We start from the raw sequence: 19,375 nt of genomic DNA, 5'->3' as shown, positions 1-19,375 counted from the left end.
CATGCTGACGATAATAGCTTACACTCTAAAGGAGAGAGGGGACCTTGCGGACCATAAGAGCTTACATACTACAGGAGAAAGAGGACCCTGCTGACTATAGGAGCTTACACTCTACAGGAGAGAGAGGACCCTGCTGACCATAAGAGCTTACCTTCTATAGGAGAAAGAAAATTACGGAATGACTCTGGAGTTGGAAAACGCGTTTACCGTACAAACTCTGATGCTCTGTGGAATCCCACGTGGCAATGATAAATGACGTTAGCCTGCTCTCTGATGCCTCAGGAGTGTGGGAAATGGCGCCAGGCAGTTTATATTTTCGATTTGAACCTCACAATTTTCAAATTTGAGTGAAATCACAAATTTCAGAATATTTCACTTGAACTCAATCCTCAACTGATGAATCCGCTCATCTCGACATACATTTGTGTTCACATTTATTTATCTTTTTCCCAAAATATGCTTTCCCCTTGACATTATCTATGTAATTTCATCACTGTCATAATAAATTGTAATAAAATAAATATACTGCATATATAAAAACAGTTTGTTACAAGCAAATTATTCAAATTTAGCGCAACAAAATGTAAAAATATTCTATTTAAAAAAAAAATTAATACCATAGGAAATATTTTTATTTCTTTATCTATTTTTTATTTATTTTTACTTTTTATTTTATTTTTGGATACAGAGAGAAATAACCAGTAGACTTCTCATACCTTACCTGGAAAGAGGCTTTATTGAACATAGCTGTAAAATTTATTTTTCTTTTGTTCAGTTGAATTACTGAATCAGCACAAACATTTCTACAGTTTTTCGAAAAAAATAAAATAAAAAATAAAATGAAATAATAAAAAATCTGGTCAATATTCTGATATATCTTCTTGTGCTTCGGTTGTTAAAATCAATTTTCGGCAATGTTAAATATATATGTATTTTTTATTTTATAGCCCAACTGCTTGCATAACATTTTTTTTTAACCATCATGTTTTTAAAGAACATAAAAGAATATTTTTGTAGATAAAAGTATTTTTTTAAATGAAGTTAAACTTTTAAGATAATTTAAAGAAATCAAAAAATATTTTCAAATGTTCATAGCCAACATTATAAGGGACATATACAATGCATTGAAAAAGTGGCTGGTTAAGGTATGGTATTTAATCAGGTAGCTCAGTCATTTTTTTTTTTACAGTTTTATGTAAAAGTGTATTTTCTTTTTTTTTTTCAGTTTTCTTTTTTTTTTTCAAACTTGCCAAAATAATAAAATACTATGTCACAATCTGCACAAAGTCTGATTAGCGGGCAGAGGCATCGGACCCTCGTATTTTTTTAAATTTTTAATGAAGATTAATAATTCAGATCCAGTTTGTTGGGTCAATCGAGCTGCAGTCTTAAATACTCCAAACATTTTCCTCTTAAATTCAGACTGATTTAATTTCAAATGTAGATAAGAGTAAGACATTTTTTTCCTCCCCCATTAAAAAGAAAAAAAAAAATTATATCGAAAGTTCTTGGACAATTTTGAAATTACCTTTTCTTGTTTTTAGGAGAAAAGTTATTTTTTTTCTTTTTGCAGATCACTGTCTAACTTATTGTCAAATGGGTAAGAAGTAAGAAGGGCATGGAGTTTCAAAAAAATATAATAAAATAAAAAAATTCCAAAAACAATACATATTTCTATATGTATATGTGTCAAAGGAGCAATTTATGCAGCAACTGAAGTCCATGTATTTTTGTAGCAATTTTTGTTCAAATCTGGCCTGCGTTTTAAATTCATGAATTATAGTTTGCTTTTTTTTTTTTTTTTATAAAAAAAAGATGTTTTTCCTATTTTTTCAAAATCTTATTTTTTTTTATTTCCACAAACCACTCACAGCAGTGCAAGCATGTTTAGCTAACTTCTTTTTTCAGGCTTGTTAATTGAAGGCACTTGGTTTCCTGGCATTTTTTTTGTTTTACAAAAGGTGGTGGTTTGGTTTTTTTTTCTTATAGCTGATGATGAAAATAGCGGTGACTTTGTTTCTGTAAGCAAGCAAAATCTCCGAAGCTGGAAAAAAAAGCTTGCAAGACTACGCTGCTCTTCCTTTTGAAGACGTCTACATGCAAAAAAGATACGGCACACCTTTTCATTAGCAAAGCTGTGTTGACTTGATGGAGCACGTGGTCTACAGAGGTCTCGCTTTTTGGATGGTGGCAGCCAAGGCAAGAGGGCTTACTGATACTTGTTCCATACTTAAAAAAATCAAAACCTTTTTCTGAGTGGAAAATAAATGCCAGATCTTCATGTACCCTGTTAACTGTGAGGTTTAGGTTGGGAGGCCATTAGGTGTCCAAGCAAACTCTATTCATTTGAAAGAAAACCAGCCATGACGTTGTGCTTTGACAAGGATTCTCATAATTCCATCCTTTTTAAAGAGAATATTCAGATTATACTGTATTCTTGAAAGCCACAGAATCACTGTAAGGTCTCTTCTTTTTATTTCTAGTCTCAGCTATACTTGTAATAACAATTTATATCCCATGTAATTCCCAGTGCCCTAGTGGAGGGATCTTTGGTAGATTGTTTTTGCTTTATTTTTTCAGTTGTCCCTTTACAAAGACTCTTTCTTCGTACCAGTGCCTAAGTGAATCTTTTGTAGCCTCTGCCAGGATATGGTCACCTTTGATGACTTAAAAAAGAAAAGAAAAGGAAAACTGGATATAGCCATATATGCAATATAGTCCCAGACACTTTGACTCCAGAAGGCGGAGCTAGGAGAGAAAAAAAAATAAAAATAAGTTACCAGAAGCAGTAAGCTAGGTCAAAGATCAACTCATGGAGAAAGATGTTAGAGTCAATTTTAAGAAATCCTTTACTTTGCTAAGTTTTGGGGAAAATATGTCAAATATATCTAGAAACAGCTGAAAACAATTATTCCACTGCTCCAAGGGTCCTCCAAGTATTGACGTTTTTGCTAATTGTAATGCCATGTCACATGTTCATTTAGTATGGGCAAATCGTTTTTATGAATCTAATTTGCTTTGAATTCCCCCCAAATTTGGATTCTAACAACCTAGTTAGAGGTAGACAGATGGACATACATATGTTTAAAGACAAGCTAATATACTCACCTCCTAAGCCCTCCCCATACCTGTCCAGCTGCCGTCCCCTGCTCTGATTGCTCTACCTTTTTCTCTTTCAGGAGCTGTGGTGCTGCTATTCTTTATTACTTCCCATTATGTCACGTGGAACTCCATGCGAGTCATTGAAATTAATTACTTGCTTCACACCTTGCATAATGTCACAAGGACTTGTGAAAAACTGAAGCATCAGAGGCCCCCCGAACAAGAAAAAGTTAGAAGGCCAGAAATAAGACAGAGGAGCCAATTATGTGCTTCGCACCCTACGTGGTGACAAGGAGCTTGGTGAAAAATGAAAGCATAGCATTTCTGGAACTAGAAGATGAATTAAGAGAAGTTAGAGGTGCCAATGACTTGTTTACATGCTATCTGAAGGCATCAGGCTTAACAGAAAACTATAGCATTGGATGACCAGAACGAGAAGACTATAGAAGACATAGGTGCAGATCAGAGGACTGGTGGTGGCAGGAGACTTATGAGGAGGGCTGAGAAGATGTGAGATTAAGATTTTATTTTTTTCTCAAAATTCCCGGCGAATTCAATTTTCCTTAAGTTTTTCAATATAAATTGAAGTTTCCTAGCCAAACTCTACCAAGTATGCCGAATTTCAGTTTTGCCAGATTCACTCCTCTCTAATGTTTATAGTAGCCATGTAGCTAACCAAAACTATGAAATGGCCCTGTGAAAGCAATTTCACAGGGCTGTATCATAATTGGTTACTACTACAATTATGTGACAGGAAGTCTCAATAGACTGGTGGCAAAAGAAGTTTTAGGAGCATTCATTACTACCATTGGGATCCCGACTACTCTTGACCTACCCTAGAGTCGTAGGAGATGTTAAATAGTTACTTGGTACAGTTGAAAACAAGACAAATGTCCATCAACTGAGGATTAAGACCTCATATGGATGTCTTAACTGAAGTCTATATGGACAACTAAGGTGCTTAGACCTTAAAGGGGCTGTCCGGGCTTTTCACATAATCTCAGTGCATATCTGGGCTGCAGAATGCTGACAATAAGTAATTTACCTTCTGTGGCCAGTTTGCAGGGTTTGTTAGATATCATCTCTTGCTTGTAAGAAAAACGTCCGGGGGGGTGTGTTCTGGCATTGAAATGAGAACTGGTCATTTCCTCCTCACTAGTTTCACTTTCCATAGATCACTGTTCAGCATGTGTCTGGGGGAGGAGCAGCTGGGTGGTCCTGCTCTCTGCACTGAGGCTGCTAGAGGGGGAGGATTTGTTACTGTGTGAGGAGGGATAGGCTTCTTCATGTGGTCGGGGAGGGCCTGTTGCTATGGAGGGTGGGGTTGTTGCTATAGAGGGCATGTTTTTAGTAGAGTAGGAGGAAACGACCAGTTCTCATTTCAATGCCAGAACACACCCCCCTGGACGTTTTTCTTACAAGCAAGAGATGATATCTAGCAAACCCTGCAAACTGGCCACAGAAGGTAAATTACTTATTGTCAGCATTCTGCAGCCCAGATATGCCCTGAGATTATGTGAAAAGCCCGGACAACCCCTTTAAAGGGAATCTGTCAGTAGGATAAATCTTTCTAAACTGTCTACATGGACATGTAGATTATAAAAAGTTGAATATAATGATAACTTGATATCTGTTGTCTTATTCCAGCGAAATCCAAATTTTTTTCTTAATATGTAAATGATTTGTTTAAGATGTATGGACCGGACACAGATCTTCCTAATGAGTGCCTCCTGAGCTTATTTTTAATGAAATGGTGTTCTGCAGAGAGATCAGGAGAGGGGAAGGTCAATAATTACATGTCTTACATTAGTAATATCCCCTTTCATTTAAAATAATCTCTGGAGGTCAGGGCTGGATTTAAGCGGTGGGTGGCCCGGGGCCCATTCTGGAGGGAGGCCCATTTTTCAAGGTGTTGCAATATGTAATGCAAAAAAACAAAATGAAACGAAAGCAAGTTTATTTATAAAAATCATTTACGCAGAGTAATTCAGGTAAAATCATTCATTTTTCACAATCCAGGCACTTTCCTTGATTTTCGTGCTGCAAAATCACTAATTATGTCACTAAAGTCCAATTCACGCAGTATATCTGACTCGATGTTCATGATAGCCAAATTTACAAGTCGTTCCTGCTTCATGGATGTCCTTATTCGGTTTTCAACTAATTTGAGTTTTGAGAAGGAATGCTCACCACAGCACTTTGTTACCATCAAAATTAGATATATCCTTAGAGCTATCTCAATATTTGGGGAAGTGTCCAGCACACACTTTTCCATGATATGCTTGTACATGAAAAGTTCAGTGCTGATATCTTTTGGCTCCTCCTCTGTGCATAAATTGACAAATGTTACAAACTGACACAGTTCATCGATAAATGTAATGTCCAAGTCATCTGAATAAGAAACTGGATTAGATTAGTGGTGATATTGTTATAGTATGGCCATTATATTTACATATATATATACACATTTTTTAAAGACACCACTCCTATAGATCGTGTGCCATATCTCGCTTATGGATATACTCCATTCAAGAATTTGAGCACTGAGGCACCTTATACGACCGATACCATACATTGTGGAGATAAGGTAAATGTAACCCCTTTTGCTTTTATTGCTTGAGTATACATAGAGACAAGACGTCTGTAGCAATCTGGAACCAGCGCAAAATTATAAGTACCTTTCATCTGAATAAGACCTGACGAGTTGCTCTGCTGTGGCCTTAAGCTCGTCTGAAGACAGCTTGATATATTGCTTGATATATCTTTATATGCTTGAAGACGTTGGTCAAGAGAAGCGATAAACTGATCAATGATAGGCAAGAAAGTTTCTGTTTTGTATTTTTCAGAAGGGCTGAGTTGTACTTCTTCCGTATGGCCATAATCCAATGGATTGAGACACACGTTTCGGCGCCTGTGTCGAGTTATCATCTGAACATACTCAGATGAACCAGACAGCTCTTCGCCTTGCTTCTCATAAATTTTGAAGGAGTCATGCTTTGATGCAACATAGTTTTTTAAGCTGGTCAGTGACGCCACAGCAGTGTTTAGATCGAGTTTTGCGTGTTATAGATTTTTACTAGTAGCATATGTTTTTTGCAGGATATTATTCTAGAAGGTGGTGCTAGTACCAATTTCAAGCTGATTCATTTGTATTAACAGTCCTTCTGCTTCACACCATACACAGCTTTTTTCCTCAAAGTCATCAGCAATCTGTTTAAGTACATCTTTAATCTGCTGATAGTCATGCTTAAGGGCCTTAGCAGCATCAGCTCTGCTGGACCAATGCGTTGTCGTGAGACGTTTTAGAGTCAATGCTGTTGCTGAGTCCATATTTTTCAAAGTCTCAGTCAGGAGCTGATGCCGATGTGTTGAAACTGTGAAGAAGAGGAACAGCTTTTCAAGGTAGTCAAAAAAATGTACAGCACTCGAGCAGCTTTCTACAGCATTTTTAGCATCCAGATTAAGAGTGTGCCGTAAAAGGAATCCAAGATGCAAGATTGTTCTTCTCTCTCACTTTGGCTTGCAGGCCATTGTATTTGCCATTCATTGCAGATGCATTGTCATAACTTTGACCGTGGCAATTTCCCAGGTCTAGGTCATGTCTCTTGAAAAATTCCAACAAGGCATTGAACATGTCTTGAGCACCATGGCCTTTGTTTGCCATGAATGTTACAAAGCATTCCACAGGGCCATCTTTCTCCATATACCTCAATACAAGGGTTAGTTGGTCAATGTGAGCATAATTGTGGATGACAGGTAGTTTTTATGACCCTTGCCATGATTGGCTTGAGTTTTGATATGCTGTGCCAGAAAGTCGTCGTACTGGGCGATGAGTTCAAGAATGCCCAGAAAGTTTCCATTTCTAGGTGATCCAACCAATTTGTTATCTCCTCCAAATGCTAAGCCATGCTTGGTATTAAACTGAATAACATTTACTACTCGTTTCAAAACTGACCTCCAATAATGCACCTGAGCCTCGACCTGTTATGTTAGCTCTGTATCAATTTGCCCAATCGCTTTTAACCTCATATTGAAAGCAGTTGTAGAGTTCAGATGTTCCGCTGACTGCTCGTGACTTTTTATATGTTCTTGTGAATGTTTCCAATCACAGAATCCATTAGACAAAAGCTGAGAATACTCAGATGCTGTAATTAAGCACATCATCAATCTGCATGTGAACAAGTAAATGCGACTTTTAGAGGGAGAGAAGCATAACCAATTCCTCATTATGACTTCTCCATTATGATTTTGACGACAGAAAAGCCCAAGTGTGAACATTCTTGGAATATTGCGGTCCTTTCTAGGTTGCTGAACTGAGAATGCAATGAACAAACTTTCATCACAGTGTTGGATTGTTGATACACCCCTTTTCAGCCAGTAATCTCACATCTGCTCCGAAATAATAGATGGCCAAAATCCAATGTCATCGCCCCCTGGTGGGCCCTCAACTTCACCTTCTTCATAAGATGTGCCGCTATCAGTCTCCTTTTCTTTGTGTTCTTCAGTTGTACACGTTACTACTTCAGCCTTTCTTCGCCAGGATCAACAACCATTTCCACTGAAGCAGTGTCAGGTTGATCAGATTCTCCAAGGTTGTTACTCCTTTCCGACACTTGCCTTGAATGAACAGTGAAGAACACGACCAAATTTCTTGTCTTCGCTATCTCTCCTGTTTATTTCATTTTTGCCTCTTTTGCCTTACGTCTTTTAGAATCCCCAGACTCCCAAATTCTTGTGCAATGTCTGTGCTTATCTCCTTCACGATTGTCCATGATGGTAATCTAAAAGTAACAAAATGACCTTGTCAACCCTTGAAGTCTTGAAAGGGAATTAAAGATTAAAACATGTACATATGTATGTATGTATATTGTAGAAATTTGGGCTGTCTATATCAAAGACTGCTGCTGGACTCTATATGTCAGAGGCTGCTGCTGGGCTGTATATGTATGAGAGGCTTCTGCTGGGCTGTATATATATATATATATATATATATATATATATGAGGGGGCTGCTGCCAGACTGTATATATCAGAGGCTGTTTACCTGTATATATCAGAGGCTGTTGCTGTGCTGGCTGTATATAGAATAGAGGCTGATGGGGTTGTATATAGTGTATACACAGCCCTATACTGTAAACAGGTCCACACTATATACATACAGTATACACAGACACACTGTAGTGCAGGATATAGTGTGGACCTGAATATACAGTATGGTACTGTGTAGGACAGGAGCTGCAAGAAAGATACACAGACAAACACACACACAGACAGACAGAGATCATACTCACCCACCGTGACACTGTGAAGACTGAACCACTTCACCTCTGGATCTTCAGTGACTGAAGATCAATTCTAGGGTGAAGTCCTGCCGCGCTCCGCGGTGGAGAATCCTCTTCTCGTGCCGACATCGTGGCTCCGCCTTCTTCCTCGAAGGTAGCTGGACAAATGCTCATCTGATCTAATCCGAGGGAGCAATCATATACCTGAATAGGTAGCGCCTAGAAGCTTCTGTTGGGATTGGAGAAGGCTGCCACATGCCATAAGCTAAGCATTATGTACAGGGTACTAAGGAAGTCTGACTAGCCAGATCAGTGGATGCTGACGCAGGTCAGGTGCCATGACTCTGCTGCTCTGCGCCAGCCAATGAGATGTAGGACTATATCCAGGTCCCTACACTTTCAATAGTTCCTCTTTTGTTAAATGTTCCTTACCATTAGAAACGGTTCACAGCAAAGAGACGTGTATTTTACATGTTTTGACATATTTATCCCTATATTGGTGGGAGGCCCCTGTTTGGTGGGTGGCCCAGGGCCCGGGCCCCTTGGGCCCCCCCCTAAATCCGGGCCTGCTGGAGGCAGATTCTCAGGGAGATCTATGTCCAGCACTTAGAGCTTAACATCTCACTTACATATTTAAAAAAATGAGAGTTTCTCGGGAGCAAGACATAAGATCACAGATATCAAGGTATTATTTTAATTAACTTTCTATGACCAACCTGCCCTTAGGATGGTTGATTTTACTGACAGATTCCCTATAAAACAAAATCCATATCTACTGTATGTTTGGTCACTGTTAGAATCTGTTTAGTTTGTGACTATCTGCCATTTTCTTGTGGTGTTGTGGCTGCTGGTCTTTTTCCTCTGGTGCTGGGTTTGTCTTGGGTCAGGTGATTGTATCACTCTTTATTAACCTACACCTGTCTCCCAGTCCTTGCTGGACATCAGTGTTAATCTGCTTGAGTTCTGGCTTGGTGCTGTGCTTTCCCTTCTGTGTATTTAATTTGTGCAATGTTGGAACCTTTGGTTCTGCTAGTCTTAGTTTCTGTTTTCAGTTGGTTTCTGCAGCCTTCTCTGTGTTTTCTATTAGGAAGTGACCCGTTTTTGTACCCAGTCCTTAGATCTTTCAGGGACCCCCCCACCCTCTATCTATAGGTCTTTGCTTGAGATTAACCTAGGATCGTTGGTGGGTCTATTCGCAAGGAATGGGTCGTCCACTCCATCGTAGGGCATCAGCCTAGTCATAGTGCAGGGTCAGTTTTCCCCCTTCTACCCTAGTCCTGTATTGCAGATCCGTAACAGTCACCTCCATCTGTTTTTAGCTGGGTTGGATCACTGAACAATAGAGGAGGGTGGAGACGCTTTAGTTTAAAAAAATAATGTAGAACATAGAGAAAGTTTCCTGAGCAAATCACAGTCATGTGCTTGCTTCTTTTTAAACTATAAGTGAGAAGATACTGACTTCTAGGACCACTACTTATCCTGAGAATGGAGGCTCCTTCATTATCAGAATAAGTGGTGTTCCCCCGGTTGGACCCCCACTGATCAGAAAGTGATGGCATATTTTAGTCATATGACCTCACTAAATAACATTGAAAGGGGTTTTAAAAGGCACCAAATGATAAGCTGACCTCTTGATATACCACTTCTGGGACCATCAGTAATCAACTATTGGTGAACCTGACAGTAAGTATTTAGCTTCCCAGCAGCGCCACCACAGGCAAAAGGAAGCAATGCACGCTGTAATTCTCTCCTTACTGGCTGAAGGTTACCCATTATTAATTGAGAACTCTCCAGTACATTTTTTGAAAATTTGTTTTATTGTTTTCTTTTTTACAGCAATTAATAATTGTTGTAAAAAAATAATGAATAATTTTGTTCAAAAAGTGGTACATACAAGTTACTGGCTGATCCATCTTCATACATTCTCCCTCTAGGATTGATACATCATCTATGGCGATGTCGCCTTCAATACCAGGACCTCGAACTCCTTCAAAAATGATCTGAATTGGGAAAAAAAATTGAGTTACAATAAATGACAGTATTTAACACAATGTAGGTATTTTGGAGTAACATGTTAGAAAATATTGATCTAGATATATGGACATGGAAATAAGTATAGACAAATGGAAAGATAATATTTGAGATGGATATGAAGTACTTTGAAAATTTTAAACCCTTAAAATTCATTAAAAATGTAAGCTTTCCATTACGTATAACAATACCTGGATTAAAAACACACATGTGACATGCACAAATGTGAACAAGTCTGTTAGACAATGTTCACACCACCCTGACTGAAACACAAACAAAAAGCACAGAATGACAAATGTGCAAAAATACCTTGCAGTAAGAAATATGACAGTAGTCAGCAAGTGCTGATAAAAGGTAATAACAAATACAGGGTATTTAGTCGATACGTTTTTTTGCAAAAAAATGTATGCCAAGCTGCTCCACCTCATCAAGGTAACCCGTATTTTTTCATGCTTATGCATGATTTGAGAGACCCCACCCATCTCTTGTGTGACATGGACATAAGGAGCTGTCTTGCACCACGTGCCCATACTAGAAAGCGCCTGTCTTAATCCTGCTCATTTAGACACTGTTCATATGTTCAGGTTTTAAATACATTAGATAGGGACTGCTTCAATACGGGTTACCTTGTCGAGGTGGAGCAGCTTGGCATACATTTTTTTGCAAAAAAACGTATTGACTAAATACCCTGCATTTGTTATTACCTTTTATCAGCACTTGCTGACTACTGTCATATTTCTTACTGCAAGGTATTTTTGCACATTTGTCATTCTGTGCATTTTGTTTGTATAACAATACCTGTAGATAATCAAAAAAACTTCATGGCACCCTGGTCCAGTGGACATGTTGGTAGTCCGTGGCCAGCAGAACAGAGACCTATGACTCTCCTTCTAACTCCTGACATCCCCTGCACCTCTTCTGTGTCGGTGGCCATGGACTAACAATGTCCCATGAATCTTTTTGATCTTCTATCTATTCTAAGATCTACTTTTAACCATTAAATGAGGATGCTGAGGAGCCCCACCTGGCCAAATATTGCCCAAGAATGAATTATTAAAGGGAATAATAGAACATTTCTATGAGAGACCAAAAGAAAGTGCAGCTCCCAGTACTGAGCGCTGTAATAAAGCGAAAATAACAATTTGGCAAGAAGAGGGAACAACCTGTTCTATCCTCAAATTTAAAGGTTTTTTCAGCCATTTTGACATTGTGCATTTTATATTTCACAACTGCTTAACATTATTCTTACCAATTTGCCAATTACCCTTCTAGAGAGATTAGAGCATATTGTGTTGTGCTGTAAAGAACTTTAAATAACTTGATTGATAAATCTACCCAGAACTGGTGCACTTTGACTTAATAGACTATAAGATTTATTTTTTTGAATTTTGTTGATAGACCCAACCTGTTTTTGTAATTAATTTTCAATTTGCCATCCTCTAGTGTTTTGACCTGGTTATATTTGGTCAGTGTGCAAAAAATGTTTTTTTTGTGAGGCAGAGACCATAAGCTGGCAGTCTAGATGGTATTAATGGGTCTTCATAGCTAACTTCCAGTGTATTTAGGATATGGTGAGGACAGCATAGCAAATGGACTGGAGTTGGGTCTTCATGTCAAGCATGGCAGGAGTAGTGGTAGCAGGCACACCCAGACCCCAGTCCTGGTGTCAGTGGAGGCTCTGCTGCCACAAACAAGGACCCTAATATTATAAATTCTCAATGGGCCTTGGATCCTAAATGGTTTGTGGCACGGTTGGAATTTATACCCTGTTCAATGGAGATTTCACAATAGCTGGGAGTTTGACTGCTGGTATCCTAATTAATCTAGAGAGTGAAGCTCTGAAAAGCTCAGTCTGACTCGAGAGGATGTCTAACATGTGTAAATCCACTTTATTCATTCTCTACGGGACTGCTGGATATAAGAGAGTGTTTTGCTTCTTCAGAGCCTTGTTCTAGGGATTAGTAAAGATTAGACCAAAGAGATTGAGAAGTTATCCATAATTTCCAAACTTGGATTAAAACCTTTAAACCAACAACCACAAAAAACCACAATGATTTCATTATTAGTATTTTATATATTTATTTCTTTAACACTGACTACATGATGGACCCATCAACTTACTCATGTGGATTCTTTAATAATGAGACCCTTGACCCCTACTGTCTGGCTGATCTCCATCCTCATTGGGTGTGCATGACCGTCACCTACCTGAAATGTAGCTGTTGGGTGTATATTAATACGAGCTTGATGCCACTGCTCTCCTTTATTTCCGCTGGCCGACCAGATTTGGATTTCTGTGCTGGTTTGCCCTTTGAGTCGAAGGAATATGTTCAAGCTTCCTAAGAAATTTAAAAAAAAAAAGTCTTGTCGAAACATAAAATTGTAGGAGTTTAGCTGTTACCGAGTGTTTTAGTTTGTCATGATGCAATGGTATAGAACCAAACATCCATCAAGATTTAAATAAAAGTCCTACTTATCAGACGCCTAAAAAAGGACTCATAAAAATTAATCATATTGCGTTTCAGCGCTCGTGGATGTCAAAGCCTGCCTTAGGGAAGGGTTATATTTGAATAACTAGGTCAAATGAATCTACAGAATTTTTTTCGAGACAGATACAATATCTTGAAATAACACAAAAAATAACATTTAGCCCTAAATATAATTGAGCTCTCCTTGAAAAGTAAGAAAGCAGTCTTTGGAGGTAGCCACTCCATAAGTAACAACAAGCGCAGGTGTGCTTCAAACAACAAGAGCAGATATGATTCACACAACAAACGCAGGAATGATTCATACAACAAGCGGAAGCACTCTTCACAGAAAAAGTGCAGGTGTGCATCACACAGCAAGCACCGGCTCACTTCATTCAATAAGTGCAGGTCTGCTTCACACCAGATTTGCTACTTGCCTATAATCTGCACTGACGTATCGGGTGATAAACGCCAATAGGTAGCACTAGAGAGGTAACTCTGTTACTTTTGGAAGAAGACTAATTTGCATTCGTTTTTCCCCAAAAAGCACTATCAATAAAAATTTGCAAATCTGGCTGAAATTCAAATTCAGAAGATTTGCTCACATTTAGCTAGAAAATTTGAAGACATTTATTATTTTCTGATGAACGTACAAATCTAAAAACATAATAAAAGTGTGGACTCTTTGGTGTTTTCTGCACTGACCAGACATCAGAACACTCAGCTGTTCTGATTAACCTATTATAGTTGGGGAGATATATATATATGTGTCTACACTCCCTGACTGAAGTTATGTCGCTTATCCATGTTATGTAAATAAAAGCTCATAACCTGATGTTAAATTCATCCATTGGTTGTATAAATTATTCTTTTGAAAGCTGAAACCCTCCAAAATGTGGTTTAGGTTAAAAAAAAAATTGCCATCAATGCAGAAATATTGATCATTTAATGGACACAGAATGGTCAGATTTTGGCAAGACAAAAGTTTTGTCGCCTGGTCATATAATGCACCCAATCCTAGTTTACAGCCTCACCTGTGCTCAGTAAATGATCGGTTAATTAGTGGGTATGTATAAAAAGAAACCCAGCACCCCAAACCTTCACTTGAGCTGCAACTTGAGCTCTGACAACATGCCAAAAATCCACCCTGCGAACAAAGCCTGGATTATCAAGAGGCTGAAGACCAGATCCACTGCAGAGGTGGCTGGCACCTAGAAAATGCAAAGCAAGCCCCTCTTCCACTGCAGCAGAGCTCCAACAGGCTTGGTCACCTCAAGTCCCTGTGTCAACTAGAACAGTTTGTAGGATTCTGTCTCAAAATAGCCTCCATGGTCGAATCAGTGCCCAGAAGCCAGCACTAAACAAAAGGCAAATAAAAAACCATGTGGCATTTGCAAAGTCCCACAGCCTGCTAAACAGATGGATGCTGGAAAAGTGGCGGAAGGTGGATTTCTCTGATGAATCTTCAGTAGAATTACACCACAGCCACCGCAAATACTGCAGGAGACCTACTGGAGCCCGTATGGATCCAAAATACACGCAGAAAACAGTTAAAGTTGGTGGTGGAAAGATTATGGTCTGGGGTAACATTCAGTATGGGGGTGTGAGAAACATCTGCAAGGTGGAAGGCAATATCAATAGCCTAAAATATCAAGAAGTATTAGCTACCTCTTATATTCCAAATCACAAAAGGGGTCAAATTCTGCAGCAGGATGGTGCTCCATCTCATACATCCATCTCTAGAACAAAGTTCCTCCAGGCAAAAAAGATCAAGGTGCTCAAGGACTGGCCAGTCCAGTCACCAGACATGAATGTCATTGAGCATGTTTGGGGTAGGATGAAAGAGGAAGCTTGGAAGACAAAAGCAAAGAATCTAGATGAACTCTGGGAGGCATGTAAGACTGCATTCTTTGCTATTCCTGATGACTTCATTAATAAATTGTATGAATCATTGTTGAACCGCATGGATGCAGTCCTTCAAGCTCATGGAAGTCACACAAAATATTAAATATGACTCTAATAGCATCACAACTTCATTTACCAATGTTATGTAACATATATTTGTATTTTAAGTTAATTATTTGTTTGAATATCACATTACTTTCTGTGGCCGACAAAACTATTGTCTTGCCAAAATCTGACCATTCTGTGTCCATTAAATGATCAATATTTCTGCATTGATGGCAATTTATTTTCTTAACCTAAACCACATTTCGGAGGGTTTCAGCATTCAAAAGAATAATTTATACAACCAGTGGATGAATTTAAGATCAGGTTATAAGTTTTTATTTACATAACATGGATAAGCGACATAAATTCTGTCAGGAAGTGTATAAAACTTTCTTCTCACCCCCCAATGGGGGAGGACATTTTTTGTCCTTTCTCATTCTCGGGTACTCTACCAGAGTCCTGGGAGTTTGAGGGTTCTGTGCAGGATCTTCATTGTTCCAAGCATATATTCTGTATATGTGTGTATGTGCTTCTCACAAAATTAGAATATCATCAATCAGTTAATTTATTTCAGTTCTTGAGTACAAAAAGTGAAACTCTGTATAAAATATGAGTCATTAACTCATTACAAACAGAGTGATCCATTTCAAGTGTTTATTTCTGCTACTGTTGATGATTATGGCTTACAGTCATTGAAAACCCAAAAGTCATTATCTCAGTAAATTAGAATACTTTATAACACCAGTTGAAAAATGATTTTAAAATCTGAAATGTTGGCCTACTGAAATGTGTGTTCAGTAAATGCCCTCAATACTTGGTCAGGGCTCCTTTTGCACCAATTACTGCATCAATGCAGCATGGAATGGAGGTAATCAGCCTGTGGCACTGCTGAGGTGTTTTGGAAGTCCAGGTTGCCTTGATAGCAGCCTTCAGCTTGTCTGCATTGTTGGGTCTGGTGTCTCTCATCTTCCTCTTGACAATACCCCATAGATTCTTTCTGTGGTTAAGGTCAGACAAGTTTGCTGGCCAAACAAGCACAGTGATATTGTTGTTTTTAAACCAGGTATTGGTACTTCTGGCAGTGTGGACAGGTGACAAGTCTTGCTGGAGAATGAAATTTCCATCTCCAAAAAGCTTGTCGGCAGAGGGAAGCATGAAGTGCTCTAAAATTTCCTGGTAGACAGCCACGCTGACTTTGGTCTTGATAAAACACAGTGGACCTACACCAGCAGACGACATGGCTCCAAAACCATCATTGATTGTGGAAACTTCACACTAGACCTCGAACAGCTTAGATTGTGGCCTCTCCACTCTTCCTCCAGACTCTGGGACCTTGGTTTCCAAATAAAATGCTAAATTTACATTCATCTGAAAACATCTTGGACCACTGAGCAACAGTCCAGTTCTTTTTCTCCTTGGCCCAGGTAAGATGCTTCTGGCGTTGTCTGTTGGTCATGAGTGGCTTGTTACAAGGAATGCAACACTTGTAGCCCATGTCCTGGATACGTCTGTGTGTGGTGGCTCTTGAAGCAATGACTCTAGCAGCAGTAAACTCCTTGTGAATCTCCCTTAAAATATTTGAATGGCCTTTTATTAACAATCCTTTCAAGGCTGTGGTTATCCCGGTAGCTTGGGCTCCTTTTTCTACCACACTTTTTCCTTCCTCTCTACTTTCCATTAATATGCTTGGATACAGCACTCTGTGAACAGCCATCTTCTTTAGCAATAACCATTTGTGGCTTACCCTCCTTATGGAGTGTGTCAATGACTGCCTTCTGGACATCTGTCAAGTCAGAAGTCTTCCCCATGATTGTGAAGTCTACTGAAGCAGACTAAGATACCTTCTTAAATGCTTAGGAAGCCTTTGCAGTGATTTATGTTAATTAATCTAATTTACTGAGATAATGACTTTTGTGTTTTCATTGGCTGTAAGCCATAATCCTCAACATTAACAGAAATAAACGCATGAAATAGATCACTCTATTTGTAATGACTCCATATAATATATGAGTTTCACTTTTTGCATTGAAGAACTGAAATAAATTAATGTTTTGATGATATACTAATTTAGTGAAAAGCATGTGTTTGTATTATACTCAAGGTACGACAGGAGGAAAACAGGAGGCACATTCTCTTAAAACTCCATGTAGGTTTATTTGCTTCATAAACCAGGAAGCACCAACTAAAAGTAAACAGCCTTTACATCAGGCAGACAAAGCATCAATGTCCATAACAGGGCTCTGCTTCCTCAGGCCTGTGGGCAGGTCTTCCTCAGGCTGGAGTAATGTCCAGCACTCAGGCTCGGTCTGGAGACACACACAGAGGAGGCCTTCTCCCTCCCAGCACACAGACCATGTGCCAAACAGCCTCCTCACTTTGGCTCAGACTAGCCCGCACTGCCACCCATGCACATACACACCAGCTTCATCTTGGTTGTTCAGACACACCCCCTTGGGTGGGTTATGTACGTGACTGGATCCACCCATCTCTCCTAGTCACCTGGAAGCCTTCCCAATGTATAATGCAAACCCTCAGACGTAGATCTGCAGAGTCCATCACAGGGCCACCCACCTCTGTGATACTTACCGCACATTAACCACATAACCAGTCGCCATACCACAATATATATATCTAATACATAAAGCAAAATGTGGATGTGTGTGCATGTATGTATGTGTGTGTATTTCCGGGATCAGCATCCGCACCGTCGCAGCTACAGCCACAAAATTTGGCACAGTCACACGTCTGGACCCCGAGAGCGTCATAGGCTATGTTATGAGGTGAAATTTTAACCCCGTGCGTTCCAATTCACCAAACAATTTTGCCCCTATCTACTTAATGGGGAAAAACTGTATGTATTGGCATCTGCACCGTCGTAGCTACAGCCACAAAATTTTGCACAGTTACACGTCTGGACCCCGATAGTGTCATAGGCTATGTTGTGAGGCAAAATTTTAACCCCGCGCATTCCAATTCACCGAACAATTTTGTCCCTATCTACATAATGGGGAAAAAGTGAAAGGAAAAGTGTTGGAGGCAAATTGACAGCTGCCAGATGTGAACAAGGGGGACTTAAAGAATGAGAGCGATGGCGCCAAACAGTATATACCGTACAGTTGCTAAGGTGGGGCCCTGACATGGGATACTCACCACACACGGGGATATGAACACACACACAAAATGCGCCACACACTACCACGTGCTTCAACACATATACCACCCTCAGCACACATTTCACCACACATACACCAACCTCACCACATAAAAGTCGAAACACAAAAGTTGCCACTCAAAACTCGCCACGCTGTCCCAGAGCTGTTTAAAAGATGAAAAATAAGCTGTGATTGGTTGCTATCAGCAACAGTTTTCTTTGCAGACAGTTGTGGTAACTGAGGCCTATTATTCTTATCATTTCTATGGTGTTATCATCCTTCTGTAAAGCTGGAAATAACACAATTTATTACTGTGCCAACACAGACCACCCTCTGACACAGACTGCAGGGGGAGCCCAGTATCACACAGGATAGGATTAGATACACGGCTCAGCAGTCAGTATCACACAGGATAGGATTAGATACACAGCTCAGCAGTCAGTATCACACAGGAGAGGATTAGATACACAGCTCAGCAGTCAGTATCACACAGGATATGATTAGATACACAGCTCAGCAGACAGTATCACACAGGACAGGATTAGATACACGGCGGCTCAGCAGACAGTATCACACAGGATAGGATTAGATACACGGCTCAGCAGTCAGTATCACACAGGATAGGATTAGATACACAGCTCAGCAGTCAGTATCAACCAGGATAGGAATAGATACACGGCTCAGCAGACAGTATCACACAGGATAGGATTAGATACGCAGCTCAGCACACAGTATCACAGAATAGTATTAGATACGCGGCTCAGCAGACAGTATCACACAGAATAGGATTAGATACACGGCTCAGCAGTCAGTATCACATAGGATAGAATTAGATGCACAGTTTTTATGTGCAATTTAATCATTATAATTTGCTATAACTAACCACAGTTGGTTACTATGCCCAGGCAACGCCAGGCTCTTCAGCTAGTATATATATATATATATATATATATATATATATATATATTATGCATTTTTTTTTATATTTATGTATTCTGTTATTCTATTCCTATTTTTTTACCCATTCTCGGCCCTAAAGCAAATCAAGATCCTGGTAAGGAAAGGTGGTCTTCGCAAGGAGATGCCTTACACATGAATATATAAAGTGCTTTTGAAAATATATGCAACATGACACACAGGTAATAATCTTCTAGGACGTGTGAAAGGATTGTTTTAGACTTCCATATTTCAGTTCTGGACAAACCGTGTAAATAAATGACTGACTTTCATTGATCAACTAATACTTGGCACTGGAAGTGCAAAGTGTAATAATACAATACACAACAGCTCCCTATACCGTGCAGTGGTCATTTTAGTGTACTGCAGCTCAGCCCCATTGAAATTAATCTTAAATAGAGATGATGGAAGTTAGGAAAATTCATTTTTAACAT

The 19,375-nt window shown here is 39.3% G+C and overlaps 1 protein-coding gene across 2 annotated transcripts in view; it reads right to left on the bottom strand.

Annotated features, from left to right (window-relative positions):
* Positions 1–713: 713 nt before the first annotated feature.
* The window catches only part of MDGA2 (MAM domain containing glycosylphosphatidylinositol anchor 2), a 1,066,479-nt gene continuing 1,047,817 nt past the window's right edge, over positions 714–19,375 (bottom strand). For both annotated transcript variants that reach the window (XM_073577764.1, XM_073577765.1), the window contains exons 15-17: positions 12,623–12,753; positions 10,278–10,383; positions 714–2,748 (exon numbers count right to left, since the gene is read on the bottom strand). In XM_073577764.1, the coding sequence (XP_073433865.1) occupies positions 2,654–2,748; positions 10,278–10,383; positions 12,623–12,753 (332 nt within the window). In that variant the 3' untranslated portion in view covers positions 714–2,653. The remainder of the gene's footprint in view (positions 2,749–10,277; positions 10,384–12,622; positions 12,754–19,375) is intronic.

This window comes from Dendrobates tinctorius, unplaced genomic scaffold (genome assembly GCF_039654945.1).
Source record: "Dendrobates tinctorius isolate UK_male_01 unplaced genomic scaffold, ASM3965494v1 ptg000057l, whole genome shotgun sequence".
NCBI classification, from domain to species: Eukaryota; Metazoa; Chordata; class Amphibia; order Anura; family Dendrobatidae; genus Dendrobates; species Dendrobates tinctorius.
The sequence above is the reverse complement of the archived record's forward strand: the minus strand, read 5'-3'. Positions and strand labels throughout refer to the sequence as shown.